The sequence below is a fragment of the Myodes glareolus genome, chromosome 4 (genome assembly GCF_982192425.1).
Source record: "Myodes glareolus chromosome 4, mMyoGla1.1, whole genome shotgun sequence".
NCBI lineage: Eukaryota > Metazoa > Chordata > Mammalia > Rodentia > Cricetidae > Myodes > Myodes glareolus.
The window spans coordinates 34,497,579-34,521,361 of record NC_142029.1 but is presented as its reverse complement, the minus strand read 5'-3'; the positions used below and the strand labels follow the sequence as shown (position 1 = coordinate 34,521,361).

Here is a 23,783-nt window from a genome sequence, read left to right as displayed (position 1 = left end):
TCAGTGGGTTTGTTTTTGTTTGTTTGTTTGCTTGGGGTTTTTAATTAAGCAACTTGGTCCTTGAAAGGGAGAATGCAGAAATCAAAGGCCTGATTGTGCTGGATCCCTCTTTGTAGTCATTATTCAGCCCGGTTCCCAGCAGGCTGCAGTTGAAAGGAAAAGATCCAAGTTCTGCTTAAAAATCAGACTAAAGAGCTGGCTCAGCACCCTGCTCACATTATGCTGTCTGCATTCACCACTTTGGTCTTGAGATAGTAAGTTGTATGCAATGACCTCAGGCTTCTGGGATAATTATAGGAAGCACCCCTCTGACCTGCTTATGAGGGAAGGAATGTTTTGTGGCGGTTTTTGGTTTTCCAGAAGGACTCCCAGAACATCAAGATCCTCGGGTATAAATGAAACCCCGGGAACAATGTCACAAAAGTGAACTATTTTTTTCCTACTTCGTTGAGAGAAAGAGAACAAAATTGAGTATGTTTGCTCATCTCCCTGACTATTGAGGACTCTCATTCCTAGAGGGACACGATTTTTTTCTTCTCTATCTCACCATCTGCGAGAATGATGCGCAATCTATTTGGGGGGCGGGGGGGGGGAAACACTCGTACAATTTCCCAATCAAAAAATTTCTGGGAGTTGAGATGCAGAAACATCAAGAGACTGTCAACACTGGTCACTAAAAGCAGGGCTTTCTAAGGTTTAACAGAATCATATTTTTGAGTATAATTCTATAGGTGTAATAGAATTATACCTTTTGAGTATAGCAGGAAGCGATTTTGGAGCAGATACTGCAGAAGAATCACAAGTCAAAATTAGACGAGATTACCCATTTCTCCTTGACAGGTTCACAGGTAGAGGGGCATTTATTTAGTCCTTGAGGTACAACAACCATGCCTAGCGTCCTGAAATCCGACTAGACTCCGACATTGGAATATGCCCAGGACTGCGGCATGGAAAGTACGCTAGCCTGCCAGTCGCCCCTCCCCCTCTCTGTTCCCGCGGGATTGGAGTAGCTCTGGGTCGCTGACGCCATCCTCAAGCCCCTGGTTTGCAAGGAGCATGCGCCTCCTCCTCACTTCCTCTCCAGGAGCTAGTGGAGTAAAGCTACGCCCAGACCTTCGTCCGCCCGCTCAGGAACTTCAGCACCGGCTGAGCGGACAGCGCCCGCTGCACCTGCTCACCTGCTCTGGGCCCGCTGGAGCAGCATCTCCAGGCCCACACAACTGCAGGCCTCCCAGCTCCTCTCCATCCCCGCGCGTGCTCCGGCTCCTGTCCCTGCCAGCTTCTTACTCCCCTTCTCATTCATAACAAAAGCTATAGCTCAGGGGCCCAGCGCCAAGCTGTTTCCAGCAGAGAGCAGAGGGAGCAAGGAAGAATGGGGTTCCTTTGGACCGGCTCTTGGATACTGGTGTTGGTGCTCAATAGCGGCCCAATACAAGCTTTCCCCAAACCTGAAGGCAGTCAAGGTAAGTGAACATTTCTCTACTCTGAGCTCTCTTTCTTTTGGCCCAGCAAAGGTAAAGCTTGGTGTGACCTATGAGCTCTAAATCGCCTTGCCTAGTTATTCTAACCGGATCTTATCCCTGCATAATCGTTTTGACTTTAGAAAACGAAGGTGAAATTTTCTCCTTCACTTTTTAGAAAACAGAGCAATAACATGAGCTGCTTATAAGGATCTTATTTTGGAAAAGGGAGCAAGTGCCTGTTCTTAAAGTGGCTTGGAATCTTTTTTCTAAGATAATCTATTCATTACACAAGCAGGAATCTGTGTTCTCTTTTAATGTGCCAGCAATGATAATCAGAATTTATATTTCTAATTGAAGAATTACTAAGTCAAGAATTAGAACTATGTGTTAAATTTCTGATTGGAAAACAAAAGTGTGATTACATTTAACTCAGGAAATGCCATAATATAATAAACTTACCAACACTGATACTCATCATGAACACAAGTGATAATCTTTGCTAATATAAATTTTGTTTCATAACTATCCCGAATTATTTCTTTAAAATATTTCACTGTTTTTTATTTTAACAAGAAACATGTTTTATCACCCAAATGCACAATTAAATTTATATTTATATGTATTTATTCTAGACAAATCTCTGCATAATAGAGAACTAAGTGCAGAAAGACCTTTGAATGAACAGGTGGGTCGGATGTAAAATTGTAACTGCTATGTCATTTTATTGTCATTATCATTTATTGTAATTATGTTGTGATATTTTCACCATTTTGAATTTACAAACTTTGGGATATTAATAATATATTGACAAAAACTAAGGTGAGGAATCTAGTTTCAATAATTGTATGTTCTCACAGTTATGTCCATTGAGTTCTGGATAATATATAGAGTGCTAGAGTGCCCACATGATGATTGCCCAGCAAGATCAATACTGCATCCACTTTTAGAAGATTGCTTAATTTACTGAAGTGTGTGTGTGGTTTGTTTTGTTGTTTTGTTTGAGACAGAGTCTTGCTTGGTAGCCTACAACCTGCTCTTCCCGCCTCATCCTCTTGATTGTTGGGATTATAGGCACATGCCACACTGCTTAGTTGAAGATTTATTTTTAGTCAATACTACAGGAGAAAGGAATTCGTACTTAAAGTGCACCAGTCCTTTGTTTATCTCATTTAATCCTCATAGCAATGCTTTTTACAAACAAAACTAAATCTTCTAGAGATTAAATCATTTGGCTTGTATGCTTGGTAAACTGTGAAACAATGCTTTAAAATGTGGTCTGTCTCCTGTTGGTTTCACAGATTGCTGAGGCAGAGGCAGACAAGATTAAAAATACAAACCCTCCAGGTAAAAGGAAACCATACTGCTGTTCAGTTAAATAATGTAGGTCATGGGATTCTAAACTAAAATGGATGTGTTGGGCTTGGAACTTTTCTTCCAGAAAGCAAGCCAAGTGAAAGAAATTATTCTTCTGTCGATAACTTGAACCTGCTAAGGGCGATAACAGAAAAGGAAAAACTGGAGAAAGGAAAACAGTCTATAAGAAGCCCCCCATTTGGTAACACACTGGACATGGAAGATGTTGATTCAACTAAAAATCGAAAACTGATTGACGAGTACGATTCTACAAAGAGTGGACTGGACCGTAAATTTCAAGGTAAATGATTTAAAGGATGCTTTGCTATCTTTTTTTCTCACTTTGAGTTTTTCATTACATACTAAGAAAAGGTCACATACTTATAAAGCTCACAAAATATATCTAATATGCTCATGACCTGTCATGTGTTGGGTCCAAAGCTGAGGTAAAACCAAAACTTACTAATAATGTACAAAAAACAGTCTAGAGTCTCAACTTTTCCCTTTAAGGGTTCCTTTACTCTAACAGGCGTGGTGGTTCATGCCTGTCATTATAAGTCCAGTCTGGGCTACATAAAGTACCAAGCCAACCAGACTCCATTTCAAAAAAGCAATAACAGGGACAATAGTGACTGGATTCCTGACTGAGGCTTTGAAATTTTTTGAAACCTGATATCTGTATTTACATTAGTAAATTCATTTTATTTAATAACTACTACAAATAAAACATTATTTCTTCAAATAACTAGATCAATAAAATATGCCTTCCCAGTAATGAAATGTCCACTATTTTTTTGTTGGTAGTTTCCACCTCTTGCCTTTGTTCATCTAGCCATTTTACATTTAATCTCAGACTTCTCTGGACTATAGAGCTATTTCCTCCCTACCTCGCATCTTACCTTAAAAGTCTCAGGTCCACAGAAAACTGAATGTATACCAGAGTCAGCTCATGACCTCTTTCCTCCTTGCAGATCCTCTTCGAAAGATCTTTCCTCTCTTTTGTTGCTATTTATCCTTTTTTTTTTATTTCATGACAGAAATCTAAAATTGAAATAATTCTCTTTTTTTTACCTCTTCAACCCTAATCTTTCAAAACTGGTTCATTTTGCTTCCCAAGTTAGTTCCCATGTTTTCACCAACAGAAAAACTACTGTTCTCAGCCACCATTGTCCTTACCCAATACCCAATCATGTCTCATTTGAACAACAACAAAATATTTTACAGATCTCCCAGCAACTGCTTCAGCTTTTTTCAGCCTATTCATGATGTGACAACTGGAATGGACTTTTAATGTACAAATATAAAATATTGAAATATGTGCATGTCATTACTTGTAGGGGGTGCTCAATATCAAACTTGGGGCCTTGTTCATGCTAGGCAGTTCATCATGCTACCACTGAGCTACATCCACAGCTCCTCGGATTTTTTTTTTTTACAGTATTTCCTATATAGTCTAAGCTGGTCTTAAACTCATGATCCTCCTGCCTCAGCTTTCTGACTTCTGAGATTGCAAACATGTGTGCCACGACGGCCAGAATGTCATTAGGTTTTTGTTTTATTTTGTTTTGTTGTTTGAGTGTTTGTTTTTAGCCAAGACCTTGCACGTAGCTTAGGCTAGCCTAGATCATGAGGGTCCTGTGCCTCTATCTAGATGCTGGAATTATATGGGATGAACAAAGCATGCCTTCTTTATTTCCCATAAATCTCTTTTAGTAGATTCTCATTTCTCTTAGGACCAAAATCAAAATCCTTCATATAGTTCCTGTCTTCATAGGAACTGTCAAACACTTCTGGGCTTGTCCAGCATGCATGATCTGATAGACATTTTGCCCCTTGCCATCATTGCTCTTCTTGTAGTTTGAACTTTTGTATTTATAATTGTAACCACTTACAATTGCCTTTATCCAAAACTACACTGAAAAGCTCACAAGAACAGAGACATTACAGGACAGTGCCGAATAGTCATTAATTCATTGTATGATTCTATAAATAAGTGAAGAAAGGAAAGAATGTCTGAGGGAATCGGTGAACCTATGTAAGTAGAGTATTTTCAATTCTGCAGACCAGTGCTTAGAAGTGAGCACAGGCTTTCTTCTCTGTCTTTATTTTGTTTCATGGCAATGAGGAGAGTTTTCAAGTGCATTACATGTGTTGAGTAGATGGAGGCAATGATTTATGTTTTGTTATTTGGAGAATTTAAATCTTGAATTCTACTTTTTAACCTAAGGTATGTTGACCAGAAGCAAATCAATACTGGGCATAACTGCATAAAAGAAATTAATTTAATCACTCTGGTTAAACAGAACATTTGGTTTAATAAAGTAAAAAAAGAATGTAATATTTGTTTGGCTTGATAGCCACACTGGTTGTAGGCACCAACAGAGACACAGATTTGTTTGTGACTTGAGCGGCTACTTTTTAATTAGTCATTTTACTGCCAGTTTGTAGGTTTAAAATGATAGGGCTGGTCCTCATGTTTTTTGGCTTATGCTCAGATTTGCTTTAACTTTACTTGAGATCCTACGGAGACTAAGTCAAGGGTCTTAGAGAGAATGTTTTATGGGTGAAGGTCTAGTTTCCTTTCAGAGCCGACAAATCCTAGAGCCAGAGGGTCTGAACCCACCTAGGCATCCGAAGATAGCATCAGAGATGTGCAGGCTCCAACCCCAGAGGTAGAGCGAGGGAGAGGGTCTTTGGCAAGCAATAGCCTCAGACCCAAGACTGCCTTTAAGAAAGCTCCACATTCCAAATCCTTGCCTGTTTCTCCTTATGTGCTTATGCTTGAGGTGCCTTTGAGTGTTCAGTAGCAGGAATTTATTGTGGAATTCTCACATTGCAGGTTATGACAGATAATAAGCTCTGTGCATTCAGGGACCGTGCTAAACCCAACCATCACTCTACCAGTGTCTGGCAGATATTAAGACTTGAATTCAATTAAACTGAAGAAACAAATTCCAAGTGTTAAATGAGATACTAGGTACAGCCAGCACTCTACCTATGGTGTCGGGCGCATAGTAAGGCTTTGATTTTACTGGAAAAATGAATTCTAGGTATTAAATGAGATACAAGGAATACAAGATATAACAGGGAAGATAATGGCAGGCTACAGTCCTTTGATGTCTGTATAGCTGCCTAAAGGTTTTAAATTTGAATCTATGCCGGCTTCTTTCTGAGGCTTCACACGGGAAACATAAAACATTCCTTTGGGCACAGCTGGGAAATCACCTTAAGGTATTCTTCTCATTTTCAAAGAGTGTGGGGAAAACTGATGGAGGTAAGGGCAGTGGCCAAGTCCTTCACTTTTAACTGCAGCTCGCAAAGTTCCACCATGGGAGACCTGAGTTCCTGGCTCAAGAGCCCGCAGAGGCAGCGGCGCGCAGAGGAGGAAGACATTTCTTCTGAGTTTCCAGCATTCTCCCCGTTGGGAAGTAAATGAGCTGAAAAACAGTCATCTGGGTTCTTTTCCAGCGTCAGCAGGCAGCCAACATTCTTTCCTTCTCAGCTCCTGAGGGAGAAGTGGGGAGGGAAGTGAATTCTTCCTCCTCTGCATAGACGGAAGACTAGTCCCCAGCGCCTGACTTGCAACCCACACATGGAAAATTCAGACCAAAGTGATAGAGAGGCTGTGCTCCTGAGAAACAGATGAAGAACTCAACTTCCAACCAGACACGAAGGGAACTAATTTTATGATTTTTGTCACTCTGGCACTTGGGTCTCAAAGGGCTTGCGGCTGAACAACAACTCGGCCTTTGTGTATAATCACCACTCATCTTTATAAAGCCTGCGTCCAAAAGCAGGAGAGGGTGTCTGGCTGAAGCTTCAGTGCCACCATCCCCACAGTCTAGAAGAAAGGCCATGCCATGGGAGAAATTCCCTGGCCAAATACCCAAGGGTCTTAGAAGAAAAGGGCAGAATTGGGATGGAAATACGTTGTTCTTTCATTGGGGGAAGGTGGTAAGGATTATAGTCATAGAGCTGGGTGTCATGGTACATGCATTTAATCTCAGCACTCTGGAGGCATAAGTAAGCAGATCTCTGAGAGTTCAAAGCCAGCCTACATAATGATACCCTGTCTCAAAAAATAAAGTATTATTCATAACATATCTGGCAAGGAATTCTATTTCTATTTTCTCCAAAAAATAATCACAATTCCTTTAAAAATCTGCCAGGCAGTGGTGGCACATGTCTTTAATCCCAGCACTCAGGAGGCAAAGGCGGATCTCTGTAAGTTCGAGGCCAGCCTGGTCTACAGAGTGAGTTCCAGGACAGACAGAGCTGTTACACAGAGAAACCGTGTCTTGAAAAACAAAGAAATTAAAAATCTAAATCCCCTAGGCATAATTGCAATAGTACTCTCTTCCATACACTACTGTATGATTCAAAAGGTGCATTTGCAATCTTATTTCCTCTGTTCCTTATAACTTCATTAAAGTCAAATTAAATTAACACTTATTATTCATAATTGTTTTATTGTTTGGGCTTTACAAATGCTAGACAAGCACTCTACTACTGACCTAAGCACAGAGACCAGTGCCCTTATTATTTTGTACAGTGATCCAAGGTTTATAGAGAACAAGAGAAATCACTATGCTAAACCAGTGATCTTTCCCTTCTGCCTCTATGTGACAGAAGAGTTTAACACTTTGTAAATCAGATCTGATCGATATGGTATACTCTGTAAAGCGGACCTGCTTAATGTGGTATAGATACTCTGTAAAGTAGACCTGTTTAATGTGGTATAGATATTCTGTAAAGCGGACCTGCTTAATGTGGTGTAGATACTCTGTAAAGTGGACCTGCTTAATGAGGTATAGATACTCTGTAAAACGGACCTGCTTAATGTGGTATAGATACTCTGTAAAGTGGACCTGTCTAATGTGGTATAGATATTCTGTAAAGCCGACCTGTTTAATGTGGTATAGATACTCTGTAAAGTGGACCTGTTCAATGTGGTATAGACTTCTGGGATTCTTGTGTGATGGACCAAGGCTTCACTGGCTTCGTCCCCTTTCTCCCTCACATTAGTTGTTGACATTGCCATCATCGTTGTTCTGGTTGTTTAGAGTTTGAGTTTGCTTTGTTTGAGACAAGGTCTCTCTCTGTTAGCCAAGCCTAGCCTCAAACTCATGTCAATCCTCCTGCCTCAGGCTCCCAAGCACTAGGATTGCAGGCATGAACCATCACACACAGCCCCTTTTTCTCACTCAGAATGATCCCTTGCCTTATTCAGAAGTTACATTACCAAATGAATTCCCAGGAAGACTAAGGACATATATTCACAGGCTTCTCTGCAAAATTTGCATGTTGTTCATGTAGATCTCTTGCTTTAATATTTTTATTCCAAGCTAATAAAATGATGGGCTCCCTGTCTCTTGGAGACTGGGGTTTATTATTGTTATTAAGCTTTAACATTAATCTTTGTTACATAGAGGTACTTCAGCAGCCAGGCACGGCAGTGCACACCTGTCATTTCAGCACTCAAGAGGCAGAAGCCAAGGACTGCTGGAAGTTCCAAGTCAGCCAGGGTGACATAGTAGGACACAGTCTCTAAATGGATGAATGATAAATGAATAGGTGATAAATGTATGTAACAAAAATCTTGAGTATTTCAGAAAGTATGGGCTATAATAGGATGCATAGAAGAGGTGTGTACTCGCCATGCTGTGAAGCTGTGCTTGCTCTGTCTAGATGACCCGGACGGCCTGCATCAACTGGATGGAACTCCTCTAACTGCTGAAGACATTGTCCACAAAATTGCTACCAGGATCTATGAGGAGAACGACAGAGGAGTGTTTGACAAGATTGTTTCTAAACTGCTGAATCTTGGCCTAGTAAGTAGTTTGCACAAGAGAAAACTCATTTTTTAATACAGTCTACAGTGTCCTGAGGAGTTGAGCCTCGTAATTCAAGCAACCAAATGTTTATGGGGCACCTACTTTGTACTAGGCTCCCAAGGACTCCCTTGGGTTTATCAGAAGAGGCAGATAAGCACACACACCCATCACACAGGCTGTTTGAGAGCCCTATGAGCTGTGCAGTTTGCCAGAGAGTGGTGTGTGCCCAGTGGGAAGTAGGAAAAGGCTTCAGAGGAAGAGGAGTTTGAAGTGAGCTTAGAAGGGAAGTCAGGCTATAACAAGCAGAGGCAGAGGATGTGTCTGGCAAAACCAGAAATAACACGAGCAGAGACTGGCAGTGGATGCTTGAGGAACTCTGAGCCATTGAATCCTCCCTGGTCACGACTTGGCTGCTCAGCCCTGACACAGCCCCAGCAGGTTTTACTGAGGTTCTTAGTCACAGGGATCATGTAACCGATCATGTGACCTGCAGCTACAGAGCAGCATCCTTCGGGTGTCTCTCTAAGGAAGCATCCATAAGGTTTCAGCAGGTACCACTGACAGCTTGCATGAATAGCCTACTTCTTCCTGGAGTGCTGGGCAGTCACCACCACAGCCTGTGTAAGAAAGGATTGTCTGTTGCAAAGAGAAGCTTCCTTGATTAGGAGTGAAAACTGCACTTATCTGTGGGTATAAAGATGAATGTTTGTCCTGTTGTTAGAGATGACTCTGGCTTAGTAAAGTTGTGGTTGTAGATCCTCCTCCAATATCCATGACTTCATCAGCACTGAGTAGTTAGCTAGATTTCCAGCACCAGCGTGGTTTCACCTTTGTTGAGCAGGTCCTAAGTCTGATTAGAGAACTGTTGGTTACTACGAAGGTATGCAGGCCACTAGTGTACCCTTAGGGAAATTGTGCCGTGCTGGTGTTCATTGATAAGGCTCACAGGAGTCATAGCTGTGTAGGATTGTTGGAAGCCTGCATGGTGCCTACATGTTCAACTGGGGTTTATATTTTATCTTAACTAAAAGGTCAAGAAGTGGGAACTGGACAGGACAGAAACCCCAACTAGCCAGCCATCGTGTTACAGAGTTCAGGTGTCTATTTGTTTATATATGCCCGGGAACAGGAATAGCAGCTATATGTGCTTTGTCTCTTCATAACAGATCACTGAAAGCCAGGCACACACTCTGGAAGACGAAGTCGCAGAGGCTTTACAAAAATTGATTTCAAAAGAAGCCAACAATTATGAGGAGGCCCTGGATAAACCCACAAGCAGGACCGAGAATCAGGCTGAGGTTCTGGATAAACCCACAAGCAGGACCGAGAATCAGGCTGGAAAAATATCAGAGAAAGTGGTATGTACAAGAGTGTGAGGAATGTGTTCGTGTCATGAGCATATGTGTATGTGTGCTTTTGTATCTCTGTACAATTAGTGCCTTACCTGATGCAAAAGAGTATTTGGAAAGAGTCTCATTTTTAGCACACTGGGAACATATCATATGATACAAGTATTTACAGCATCCCAAATATGCTGGAACCAATGCTCCAAAGCTTTTTTGGTATCCCATCCATTTACATAAACATTATCATCTATTCCCAGTGCATGTGTATGAGCGTCTATGTACACAGGGAGAGAGAGAAGATGGGAGGGGTGATAGATCAATCCTCTGCACAGAAGCCTCACACCCCCAGTCTGATCCTTCCTCTGTGTTAGGCTGCATTCTTCCACCTGCCCCTTCCCCTTTTCATTGGTTCAGAAGCCTGTTGGCTTGCAGTTCATTCTTATTTCCCCTTCCTGGGCTTCTCTCTCCATTTTCCTCTTGGAATCAACAAAGCTCTGGTGATCTTGGTCTCCTCACTCAGTTCTCTTTCTGGAGAAGTGTAGCGATGGAGGGTGTCAGATCGCTTGGCTTGCTTCTGATTTTCCTTCTCCAGAGTACACCGACCTGAAGCTCCCCCTCCCCTTATCCCCTCCATCATCCTCTGCAATACAAAGCAATGCTCTACAGAACGCGCTGCACTTCTGTTGTTTGCTTTGGGTTTGGGTTTTCTTGGAAGGTGGTTGTTTGCTGAGTCTCACATGATATGTAAACTGGCCTCAGCTCAGTGGCAAATATGCCTTCTGACCTTCTACGTACTAGGTTATAGGCGTGAACTATCACACGCAATATGGTAATGTTTCTGTGGGTTTAGTTTTGTTTTGGTGTGTGTTTGTGTTTCTCTCATGCAGTCCAACCTGGCCTTGAATTTTCTGTGTTCCCAAGGTTGTCTTTGAATTCTAGATCAAATCCTTGTGCCTCCGCCTCCCAGGTTCCCAAATGCTTGGATTACAAATGTGTATCAACAGGCCCTGCAGAGATGCTATTTTAGAAGGGCCAGAAAATAAGATCAGTTCTGGCCTACTCCAACAAGGCCATACCTCCTAATAGTGTCACTCCCTGGTGATCAAGCATTCAAATCTATGAGCCTATGGTGTCCATTTCTATTCAAATCACCAGACTTTCCATAGTCATGGAGGAACAGATATACAGGTCTACACAAAAGCAGTTGTGGCTTTCACAACCCTTCACTTGTTACATCTATTCATTTCTAAAACGTCCATATGCTTGGCTTGTTGTTCATGTCTTCTAAATGCACTATTGCAAATAAAGTATCCTTTCAGAGTACCAGAGGGTGCTAAGAATGCCATGCTAGTTGAGAAAGACACAATCTTCCTCCCACAAAGGTTAAGTTCCAGTGAAAGACGTAGATTGCCTCCAAACAGTGGTCATTGTCAAGGCAACCGCATCAAGAGCTTAGAGAAAGCCACCTGTTCTGCACTTAGGCTGAGAACAGGCTTCCCTGAGGAAGCAATTTGAGCCGAAAACTAAAAGTCAAATAGGATTAACTTGTAAACAGGAGAAGTCACGTATGTGGAGTATCCAGGCAACTGAAACAAGGGCTTGTGACTGACAGGGAAGGGAGAGCGGTGCCAGGAGACTGGGGAGTAGCCCTAGCCCAGACCATGCAGAGCCTCAGTCTTATGTGGAGTCTGATGCCTACTGTAAAAGCCAGGGAAAAATACTAAAGGTTTTTACCTTCATCTGCTTTCCATTGCTATAAAGAATACCTGGGACTAGATAATTTATTAAAAAAAGAACAGGGACTGGAGGGATGGCTCATCAGTTAAGAGCGTTAAATTCTCCTCCAGAAGACCCAGGTTCAATTCCCAACACCGACATGGTGACTCATGACTCACAACCTTCTGTAACTCCAGTCATAGGGGATCCAATGTCTGGCCTCCTCCACCTTTACTAGGCATACACGTGGTGCCCAGACATACGTGCAAGCAAAACACCCACACACATAAATATAAATAAATCTTTTCTTTAAAAAGGGAAAATAAATGTATTTAGTACACAGCTTTGGAGGTGAAAAGCCCAAGATGGAATAGTTTCTGGTCAGCTTCTGGTGAGGCCCTGTGTGGCTTGCCCTGTGAGATGGGAAAGCGGAAGGACAAGCAGGTGTGTGTGTAAGAGGGGCAGGGGTACCACTCACCTTTTAACAACCCTCTCTCACACACAGTCTCTCTCACACAGTAGCTACCTAAACTAGCCCAGTCTTATCAGCAGTGGAGAGACACAGCCTAGCACAGCCACCAGCTGCCCAAGGAGCACCCTTTTACCTAGAGACTCCACTCCGGTAAAGCCAGGCCCTTGACTGCAGCTCAGAAAAGAATCCCAGAACAAGCCAGAATGAAGCCAAGTTAGCAAACGCATTAACTGTTTAGATAGGAATCCATAGGGAAAACAAGACAGTGCACACCTACAATATGGGTGCAAAGCTCCCTGGCAGACACATTTATGTGTCTTTACCAGGGCTGTGTCTATGACCCTGTATCTTTTTAAGTCAGGGTGCAAAAAGGATCCAATTTTCATGTTTAAAAGATTAAGCAAGCTGGGGCCATAAGACGACTCAGCAGATAAAGATACCCACTGCCAAATGTGGCGACCTAAGTGGCCCACATGGTGGAAGGAGAGTGTCTAGAGCTGTCCTCTGATCTCCACCCACGTGACTGGGCACATATACGCGTGTGTGCACACGCACCCACACATACACACACACACACACACACACACACACGCACACACACACATAAATAAATAAATAAATAAATAAAACTTTTAAAAGACTGAGCAAGCTTACAATTAAGTAAAGTTTAAAAATAAAGTAAAATATGTAAATTGGCTTCATATTGTACATGAAGCACAAGGTGCTTTTATGGGGCGCATTATTTAGATTTAGAGATGAGAAAGGGGTGCTCAATTGACAAAATTCTAACCCAAAGTATGCACAGCATTTGTCGTTTTTAACCCCCGTTTGAGAGGTCATTGACATGCCGGTATCTCTGTAGGCAATTTGGGCTTTCTCTGCTGAGTTCCTTGACTCTGCCAGCCAGAAAGTCAAAGCAGATCCCAGTGAGGGATTTTCTTCCTTTCCATGTCTTCTGAATTGGCCCTATCTCTGGCCTGCCTTGGTCCCTCAAGAAAGGCAGAGCATAGTTTCTTTTCTATCTCTGTGATAAAACACTACTGTAGGCAGAAGCTGCTTGCTCGTTTCCCGGCTGCCCAGACCCAAAATAATTACACAGAAACTATTAATTGCAATACTGTTTGGCCAATAGCTTAAGCATTATTAAGCTATTAATAAACATATTTCTAGCTAGCTCTTACTCTCAAATTAACCCATTTCTATTATTTTATATTTTACCACAATGCTCATGGTTTACTGGTAAGGTTCCAGGCATCTTTCCCCTTTGGCAGCTACATGGCATCTCTTTGACTTTGCCTACTCTCTCTCCTCTATCTACTTGGAATTTCTACCTTGCCCTATTCTGCACTACAATAGGTCTAAAGTAGCTTCTTTACTAACCAAAGGCATTCACAGCATACAGAGGGGAGTCCCACATCATTCGATGATCACAGCTACTTACAAAAGAAGAGTTTATTTGGGCTTACAGTTCCAGAGTACTAAGAGCCCATCACATTACCATGAGGAAGCAAGGCGGCAAGCAGAGAGGCTGGAGCTCAAGGTAGCAAGCAGAGAGGCTGGAGCAGCAAGCTGAAAGTTCATATCTTAAACTATAAGCAGGAAGCAAAGAGAAAACTTGGAATGGTGTGTAGCTTTGAAACCTCAAAGCTAGCCTCCAGTGACACATTTCCTCCAACAAGGCCATAGGTCCTAAGCTTCCCCAGAAGGCAACATTACCTGGGAAACCAGGTATTCAAATCTCCAAGACTAAAGGAAACATCTCATTCAAACCAACACAAACATTATCCATTCCTGAGGGAGGAGCCTACATGAACTTGCTATGTCTCAAAGGTCCTCAAAGGTCCTGCCTTCAACACCTTTACATTGGCAATTGAATTTTTTTTTATTTCTTTATTTTTATTTTATGGCATTGGTGTTTTATCTGCATGGATGTATGTGTGAGGGCGTCAGATCCCCTGGAACTGGATTTACAGACAGTTGTGAGCTGCCATGTTGGTGCTAGAATTGAACCCAGGTCTCTGGAAGAGCAGCCAGTCATCTCTCCAGCCCCAGTAATTCAAATTTCAATGTGAATCTTGACAGGAATAGGCCATATCCAAACCATAGCAGAGCAGGTGTATGTGTGTGTATGTACGTATATGTACAGGTGCATGTGTACATGTGGGTATGTGCACATGTCGGCATGTGTACATGTTAGCACGCATGAATGTGAAGGCCAGAGGACAACCTCAGGTGCTATTTCTCAGACACCATCCACCTTGTGTTTTGAAACAGAGTCTCCCACTGACTGGAACTCAGCAAGCAAAGTAAGATAGTTGTCATCAAGCCAAAAAAAAATCTGCCTATTCCAACCTTCCTAACCCTGGGATTACAAGCATATGCCACTGGGATCAACTTTTATTTTGTTATTTTTAAATATAATTTATTTATTCTTGTTTTGTATGCATTAGTATTTTGCCTGCATGTTTGTCTGTATGAGGGTGTTGGATTCTGGAGTTACAGACAGTTGTGAGCGGCCATGTGGATGCTAGGAATTGAACCTGGGTCCTCTGGAAGAGCAGTCAGTGCTCTAACCACTGAGCCATCTCTCCAGTCCCATCAACTTTTATTTTTAATGTGAATTCGGTGATCAAATGGGACACTTGTGCTCATAATGCAAGCACTTTACCAAACCAGATTCATCTCCAGCCTCCTTGTAGTAGATTTTAAGCAAAGTCTTTAAAGATCAAATTTGCTAGAAAGATACTTCAATCCATAGGTCATAAGATACTGAACTGAGAAGACATTGAGATGAGTGGTATACCAGTTAGAGAGAGGGGTGAAGAACTGCATGGGTTACTGGAGAAAGGGATGTAAAAATTGCCATAAGATTTTAAAGTAAAGCCAGCAAGGATACTGATAGATCAGATGTGGGGAAGCAAAGAAAAAAGAAAATCTCTTAGATTTTTGTCTAGTCTACAGAATGGCAGATGAGCTTTCACCAAAATAAGAACAAAGATCAGGTCTGGGAAGAAAAAAAATTACATATCATCCAGAGACAAAAGTTCCAAGGTGTTAGTACAGACTGATGGACAGTTTGAAAGCTTTTCTGGTCCACCCCACTCCACCCCTATGCACTGTATGCAACAAAGCTCTCTCCTCAGTGAAAGACTCATGGAGAGGAATGTGGCCAAAGCAGAACCGTAGAAATCCCCAGTCTAGTCTCTCCTGAGCCACACCAATACACTTTCTCAAGGGAACTCCTACCTAGAACCTGCAGGGCCTTGTGAAGGAGAAGGAACCCCAAGGTCATCTGAAAGGAGAGAACTGACCTGGAGCTACATTCATTCTAAACCATCTTTATTTGCTATTGTCATTTCCCCCTCACTGAAGACTCCAGTGGCAGCCGTGCACGATGGCTTTGCTAACCGAGAAAATGATGAAACCGTATCTAATACCTTGACCTTGTCGAACGGCTTGGAAAGGAGAACCAACCCCCGCAGCGAAGATGACTTTGAGGAACTCCAGTATTTCCCCAACTTCTATGCATTACTGACGAGCATCGATTCAGGTAACCACCACTTTATGACCGTGAGGAAGGGAAATGAGACAGTAATTCTTGGAAACGTGTGGGTGATTTTCTTCCTGTTCGTGGTTTCCAAGTGCAGTTCTCTATGACATACACTATTGGCTGGGAAAAACATTTCAGTTCTTTTTTTTTTTCCGAAAGTAGTGTGCTAGTCATGGAAAGGGAAATCAGGAAATGGGGAGTTTCTGGATAATTTAATCTCGTTAACAGACAGTTCATTTATTTGTTCAATAAACAGCCATGGAACATCCGCTGTGCACAGGTACCCCAATCTGTCACGTGCTGAGATGATTCACTGACCTGCCCTGACCCAGCTCAGTCTTTGCTCTTACTATGGCTGCTTTTTGGTTATCAGCCTTTTTTATTTCATTTATGTATTTTGTGTGTGGACACGTGTGCCACGGCGTCCAGATAAAGATTGGAGGACAATTTGCTGGGATCCGTCTTTTCCCTCGATTGCTGTGGGTCCTAGGAATGTGATTCAGGTCATCAGGCCTGGCAGCGAATGCTCTGAGCACCCATGCTGTCTGTCTCTGTGGCCCTGCAGCTTTCTCTACTGCTCCGTGCTCAGCTTTATTAAGGTGTACTTAACATGTGTACCCCTGTAATCCCAGAATCCTAGCTCTTTGGGGGGCTGAGGTAGAAGGATTACCGTGAGCATGGGTCCAGCCTGGTCTATATTGTGATATTGTGAGCTTGAGGCCAGCCTTAGCTACATAACAAGATCCTATCTCACACAGATACACACACACACACACACACACACACACACACACACAATTGTATACAGTAGGCATATAGCATGGTGTTTTAGTGTTCATCTGTATTATGAAATGATCATCATGGTATGGCCAATGACTGCGTCTATCACCCATCCATATAGTTGCTATTGTCTCTTTCTTCTTTTTTAGTCTTGTTCTTGTGAGAATGTGATCTAGCAGATTTCAAATATGTTTCCAGTGTTACCAGTCATGTTGCCAAGTTTCACAGACTCCAGACTTTTCACACTACAGAACAGAAACTTGCTACCTTTGACCAGCATCTCCCAGTCTTACCCAGCCCTGGGCAATGACATTCTACTCTTCACTTCAATGACTTAGCTTTCTTAAATTCCACATGCAACTGTCTTTCTATAAGCACAGAGGTGCCAGGACCTCCTCTGGATACCAAAATCCACACATAGTCAAGTCCTTTATATAAAATGGTACAAACACCATGGCTAAAGCTCAGAGGTAGCGTCTGGCCTAGCATGTCCAAGGCTTGAGTTTGATTACCTGAAACACACACAGCCCCTTCACACACATACACACATACAGAGGTGGGGAGAAAAAGAGAGAGGATGGCGGAGAGGGAGCTGGAGTAAGATATAGTATTTTTGTATAATCATCACACATCTTCCCATGGACTTTAAATGATTTACTTTCAATGCCTACCACAATGGAAGTACTATACAAATGGCTGTTAAACTGTATTGCTTGGAGAACAGCGGCAAGAAAATGACCTGTCCAGGCTCAGTAAAAACGCAGTCATATTTTTTCTTTAGTATTTTTGATCCTCAGTTAGTTGAATCCATGGATAATGAAGCCTTGGGTTGGAACTGAGAGAATGCTGTCTCTGTCTTTGTATCTGGATTGTTTTACCTAGTGTGTTTTCTAGGCACGGTGTCAAAAAAAACAAAACATCAAGAGAAAATCCTGCCAGTTGTATTAAATCTTGTGCAAAGCTTTCAGTTTCCTTTCTCAGTGGGAGCCTTCTTTGCTCTCCTCTAAATTATTCAAGACGTTGCTTACTAGACATGTTCTGCTTTGGTTTTCCAGTGAGTTCACATGAGCATGGGATGAAAGAAAGTCCACAGCCCAAACACATCTGAGAAATTGTTCTTTTTCAAACGCGTCCTCCCGAGTCTCTTCAGTCACGTGTATACAGAGCTGTCTGTAGAATTTGGCTTCTGTGTGTTTCTGGTTAATCGGCAAATGATGAGAGTCTTAATCTCTTCTGTCACTATTCAGGCAGATGCCCCACATTGCCCCAACAGCTTTCCCCGTCCCTGCTGCAGCCCTCAAGTGAACAACTGGGTAAATTTTCTGGAGTTGTAATCTGGTCTCTCCATAAAGTGATCATAGAATGAGCTTCCAGCCTCAGAGAATTCTCTTTGTCCTTCAGGTCCAGATATTGACCAGATGGCACCAGCCTCTCTCCTTGAATCTGCCAGGCTGGGTCTGGAGAATCTGTTCTGAGCCATTTTGCCCCATGGGTTGGCAAAATGACCAGCTCAGAATCTGTGTCATTCTAATGAGTCACTCTTCTCAGTGAAGAACGTCAGCATAATGCTAAAAATACTGGCCCACCCTTGATCAAGGGATGGCCAAAGTCATTTGTCACGTCTTTTTTTAGGATCTTCCTAATTCATCTCCTAACTCAGCAACCTGTGAGGTTTTTGATATTTTTTAAACTCCACTGTGTGGAATGTTATTTATTTGTTTTATCTTTCAGTTTTGTTTGTTTGTTGTAAGGCGGTGTCCCAGGCTGACCTCAAACTATATCACCACGCCTGGTTTATTCAGTACTGGAATTTAAGCCTTAGGCCCTAATATACACTAGGCAGGCACTGTACCAACTCAACTACAATCCCTACCCCAGAAGTGAATTCTTTTCTGTCTATTTTATTACTCTAACATTTCAGATGAAATTAAAGCCCCATGGGAAAGTTAAAATGCATTCATTTCTAAAAGCAGTTTTGTATAGCTATAAACTGCCCTATATTCCCAATTGTGTCTTAGTTTTTGGGTTTTTTTTTTTAAGTTAAATGTTTGTGCGATTCGTTATAAATAAAGGGGAAGCTATTTCAAACATTACGCCTTACTTCACAAATTGGCAGTGAAAGACAAAACTATTGTCTTTTAGTTCTCTTTAAATTCTTTTGCTTCTCATGGGTGCTGGAGACAATGGCTCAACAGCTAAGAGCAACAAGCAGCTCTTCCAAAAGACCCAAGTTCAATTTCCAGTACCCACACCGTGGTCACACCCCTCCTGTAACTCCAGTTCCGGGGCTCTCTCACCCTCTTCTGGCCTCTGCAGGCAAGCATGCCTGTGGTACGCAAATATATATGAAGACAAACACTCATGCACCCATAAAGTAATAGAGATAAAATTATTTTAGTTAATAATTTTGTTCTTTTAACATAGAAAAAGAAGCGAAAGAGAAAGAAACCCTGATCACTATCATGAAGACGCTGATCGAGTTTGTGAAAATGATGGTCAAGTATGGCACTATATCTCCAGAGGAGGGCGTTTCCTACCTTGGTGAGAATTCTGCCCTATTTTCACCATGGCCGCTTTCGTTGTTTAAAGCAAATTAAGGATCTGGCAATAATCGCCTCACTGATTTGATGATTTGTGCCGGAGCAGCCCAGATCTCCAGGGTAACGGAGTTGCTCGGCTTAATGACGCATACAAATACAATTAATTAGACCTTCTGTACTTTTCATCTTAATAATTCACTTTCAAGAAAAACCTTTCACATTTTTTATATTAAATCTTATCGGTGCTTTAAAATAATCTCCAGGGAGCAATTTTATTACAACTTAGGCCATTAACATTTTTTTTTTACTTGTGTTTAGAAGTCTGGGTTAAATCTTGATTTCCCCCTCTAAGTACTGTATGTGGCAAGCAGAAAGAATACTGGCTAGGAAAGCAGGACCCTCACTCTGCTGTGCTGAGAAGGTCCTGCTTGCTTTGGGGGGTATGGGGGTCGTTGAGACAGGGTTTCTCTGTAGCTTTGTAGTCTGTACTGGAACTAGCTCTTGTAGACCAGGTTGGCCTCAAACACAGATATCCATCTGCCTTCCAAGTGCTGGGATTAAAGGTGTGTGTCACCACTGAGTGGCAAGGCTTCACTTCTGCCTGTTAAATGAAGGATGAAACAACTCTCAGGTCACACTCAATCACTGACAGAAGTCATGGCAGGAACATAAGGCAGAAACCTGGAGGCAGGAGCTGATGCAGAGGCCATGGTGGAGTGCTGCTTACAGGCTTGCTCAGTCTGCTTTTGTACATCACCCAGTACCATTAGCCCAGGGGTGAGACCATTCACAGTGATTCGGGCACTTCCCTGTCAATCATTAGTCAAGAAAAGGCACCACAGGCCAATCTGTTGGGGGGTGTTTTTACAACAGAGGTTCCCTCTTCCTAAATGAGTCTAGCTTGTGTCAAGTTGACATAAAAGTAGCCAGCACATACATGGTACACATACAGGCAAACAGGCAATTATTCATACACATACATATTTAAATCTTTTAAAAGGTTAAAATGCAGTTTATGTATTACAAGTACTCAATTGTTTTGATTTTTTAAGGGCTTTTGTTTCCCTGAGAACTTTTCAACACCCATGTGCATGGGCAGGGTGATCTTAGTCTCTTACTCTGCCCGGGCAAAGAGAAACAAGTAGATGTAGAAATGCCACTCTGGTCAGCATGACCCAAATTATTCAACATGAACCCTGAGTTTTACTACATAGAAACAGTTTTACTAGTTGTATTTTTATTATTAAAAAAGCATATTTCTTGTTTTTTTTAAAAAAAAGTCATTCAAGGCAAAAAAAAAAGAAAGAAAAGAAAAAAATGCAAAAGAAAGTTAAAATCACTCCTGATACTAATCCCCTCATAACATTTTGATTTATAGTCTTCCAGATGTCTTGCCTGTGTAGGTATATATGTGAGCATACCTAGTCTCTTTGTCTTAAAAAGAAGTGTGTTCAGATTACAGTTGATGTTGTCCAACCAACTCTCTTCCTCTAACACAGTGATTTTCAACCTTCCTAATGCTACAACCCTTTGATACAGTTCCTCATGTTGTGGTGACCCCCCAACCATAAAATTATTTTGTTGTAATTTTGCTACTGTTACGAACTGTAATGTGCTTTCTGTCTTAGGCAACTCCTGTGAATGGGGTTGTTTGACCCCAAAGGGGTCATGACCCACAGGTTGAGAACCTCTACGGTTACACAATGTAATGTAAATATTTGATATGCAGGATATTCAATATATGACCCCAAATGGGTTGCAACCCACAGGTTCTAATAGTAGCGCAGACATTGCTCAGGACAACGTCAACAGTGTGACTTGGGAAGTCTGTGCTGTCATTTCTCCTGTGGAATTAGGTCAAAGACACTGCAGAGGCTTATGTGTAAGCAGCTGTTTCCACTGCTACCTGAAGCTAAGTGTCCACATGGTAACCATTAACCACAAGTTGCTACGTAAGTGGGAAGTCATTAAAATTAAGTGCTTACTAGCTAAACCAGTTGGCCAGGCATGGTGGCTCAAACCTGTAATCCCAGCACCAGGGATGATAGGGTTAGGAGGATTAAATAGGAGTTGGAAGCCAGTCTTGGCTTTAGAGAAAGTCTCAGGTCAGCCTAAGGTAGAATAAGACTCTGCTTGAAAGTACATTAAAAATAAAAATGAGTAAATAAAAAATCTAAGACAGGAGTTGGGGCACATACCCATAATCACCGCATATGGGAGTGAACGTTTAATATCATTTCTCAGGAAATTAAAGCATATTTCTTCTCTTCTTTTTAGAAAACTTGGATGAAACAATTGCTCTGCAGACCAAGAACAAGCTGGAAAAAAACAGCACTGAGAGCAAAAGCAAGCTTTACCCAGGTAGGATGTACGTAACTGGGGCTGGTTTTATTTGTCCTAGCTGCTGAAAGAATAGCTACTTTAGTGGTAAAGAGTGAGCTTCCGTAACATTAATAGAGCATTATAGAGCTCAAAACATTTTAAAGTCTCAACTTCAAGCATAGTAATAACCACATGTAACCTTGGCTACTTTGTAGCCTGTCATGCAAAGAATTTGTACCACCAAAAGCATGGAAAAGTTCTTTCATTTGGAGTCTTCTTTGTTGTTTTTTTGTTGGGCTGGGAATTGAACACAGCGTCAGTGTGGAAGGCAAGCATTCTACCATAGAGCCACACCTCTAGTGCTGCACTAAAATGTTATGTAGATATAGAACAAACACTCTTTAGGAGTGCCTGATTATGAAACTGAGCGAATCCTCTATTCAAGCCTCCATTTGTGTCTCTTTCTTAACAGTTCTTGAGACCACCATCCCAGGCTGTCTGTCATTCCCCACTGCCCCCACATCTCTTCTCCATGTTCCCAACCCAGATCACCCACCCCTTCGGGATGCTCTCTGCTCCTCCGCAGTATGCCCCTTTTCTATGTTTCTCTTCCACCCACAACCCCGCTCTGCCCAGCCAACAGCACAGAACCGAGCTGTGTGAAGAATCTTCCTCTCAAGTGGGGAAGGAGGAACAGAAAGAGAAAAGATTGCAGGCTCTGGATTCTTATGGTTTAACCATTTTGCCCCAGCACAGAAATTATATACATGTTGGCAATGCTGTACCCTTAAAAATGATGCTTTCATGCAGAGTTTTTTAATTTGTTTTGTTACTAGGGCGCAAAGGCAGTCCTGTATGCTTGCTGGGCAGGCATTCTACCTCTCAGCTTCATGTTTAGCCTTCAGATGGGCTATATTTATTTATTTTATGTGTAGTGTGTGTGTGTGTGTGTGTGTGTGTGTGTGTGTGTGTGTAGAAACCAGAAATCAACATCAAGTGTCATCCTTGTTGCTTTTCATTTTATTTATTAGGACACGATCTTTTTTATTTTTTTTATTTTTTATTTTTTTTTTTTGGTTTTTCAAGACAGGGTTTCTCTGTGACTTTGAAGCCTGTCCTGGAATTGGCTCCTGTAGACCAGGCTGGCCTCGAACTCACAGAGATCCACCTGCCTCTGCCTCCTGAGTGCTGGGATTATTAAAGGCGTGCGCTATCACTGCCCGGCTCAAGACACAATCTTTAATTGAAACTGGAGCTCATAAATTTGGCTACTTAACTGGCCAGTAAGTCCTGAAGCCCCCCTGTATTTGCCTCTCCAGTGCCAGGAACTCAAGAGGTCAGAGATAACAAGAGGGTTGGTAGTTCAAGGCCAAACTAGGTTACATGAGATCTTGTCTCAAAAAAGAAATTAATGTTGTTTGTAACCAAGACCTATATAGCTCATTCCAGTTGACTGTTAACACTAACTAAATTAAAATAAATATGATTGAGGGTATAACTCAGTGGTAGATCACTTGCCTAGCATGCATGAGACTCTGGGTTTGATCACCAGCCGAGGTCCTCCTCAGAGAGGGAGGGAAGGAAGGAGGGAGGGAAGTCAAATAACCAGCTTTGATTGTACATGCCAGCTGTTCTGAAGGCTGAGGCAGGAGGATTGCTTGAGCTAGGAGTTCAAGGGCAATATAGTGAAAGTCAATCTCTAATATAATAATAATAAAGCAAGACAAGCAATCGCTCTCTGATGACAGTGTGACTGAAGGAAGAGTGTCCCGCAGAATCTGGAGTGCTAGGAGTCTGGGCCCTGCTTCTTATTAATTCAGTGGGTGACCCTGAGCATCTCTATCTTCCTGGGGCCTCAGTTTCCCCTTCTGTAAAATGATAGTAGAGGGTTGGATTAGATAACCACTGAGATGCCTTTCAGTTCAAAAACCATAACATGACCTCAGACTGTATCTTTTCAACGAAGTTTGTTCTGCATTAAGGATTAAGAAAGGTAGGAAATGGTGTCATAACCACCATGTACTATCTGATCACAGTGCCATCAGAGAAGAGTCACGAAGAAACTGACAGTACCAAGGAAGAAGCCGCCAAGATGGAAAAGGAATATGGAACCCTGAAGGATTCTACGAAAGATGCTAACTCCAACCTAGGAGGAAAGACAGATGAAGCCAAAGGTATGGATTTACCAGGTCTGGGTTGGCAATAAAACTGGGGAAGTTTTCAACACTCAAGTAGTGTGGTCCAAAATAAAGCCCACTCCCCCCAGCACAATCTGCATAGCTAAGATTCACAGAGTGGGGTGATCCAACATCAAGCCCACACAGCACAGTCTGCAAAGTTAAGATTAGCATGTGGCACCCACACTCAAATAGCAGGGTGTTTTAATGGTCTTCAGTCTTCTGGGATG

At 42.1% G+C, this 23,783-nt stretch overlaps 1 protein-coding gene across 1 annotated transcript in view; it reads left to right on the top strand.

The window, feature by feature from the left end:
• The first annotated feature begins 1,071 nt into the window (after positions 1 to 1,071).
• The window catches only part of Scg3 (secretogranin III), a 40,093-nt gene continuing 17,381 nt past the window's right edge, over positions 1,072 to 23,783 (top strand). The window contains exons 1-10 of the mRNA XM_048423938.3: positions 1,072 to 1,463; positions 2,096 to 2,148; positions 2,762 to 2,807; positions 2,902 to 3,117; positions 8,505 to 8,647; positions 9,817 to 10,008; positions 15,557 to 15,734; positions 18,939 to 19,055; positions 21,332 to 21,415; positions 23,413 to 23,550. Of these exons, the coding sequence (XP_048279895.3) occupies positions 1,373 to 1,463; positions 2,096 to 2,148; positions 2,762 to 2,807; positions 2,902 to 3,117; positions 8,505 to 8,647; positions 9,817 to 10,008; positions 15,557 to 15,734; positions 18,939 to 19,055; positions 21,332 to 21,415; positions 23,413 to 23,550 (1,258 nt within the window). The 5' untranslated portion in view covers positions 1,072 to 1,372. The remainder of the gene's footprint in view (positions 1,464 to 2,095; positions 2,149 to 2,761; positions 2,808 to 2,901; positions 3,118 to 8,504; positions 8,648 to 9,816; positions 10,009 to 15,556; positions 15,735 to 18,938; positions 19,056 to 21,331; positions 21,416 to 23,412; positions 23,551 to 23,783) is intronic.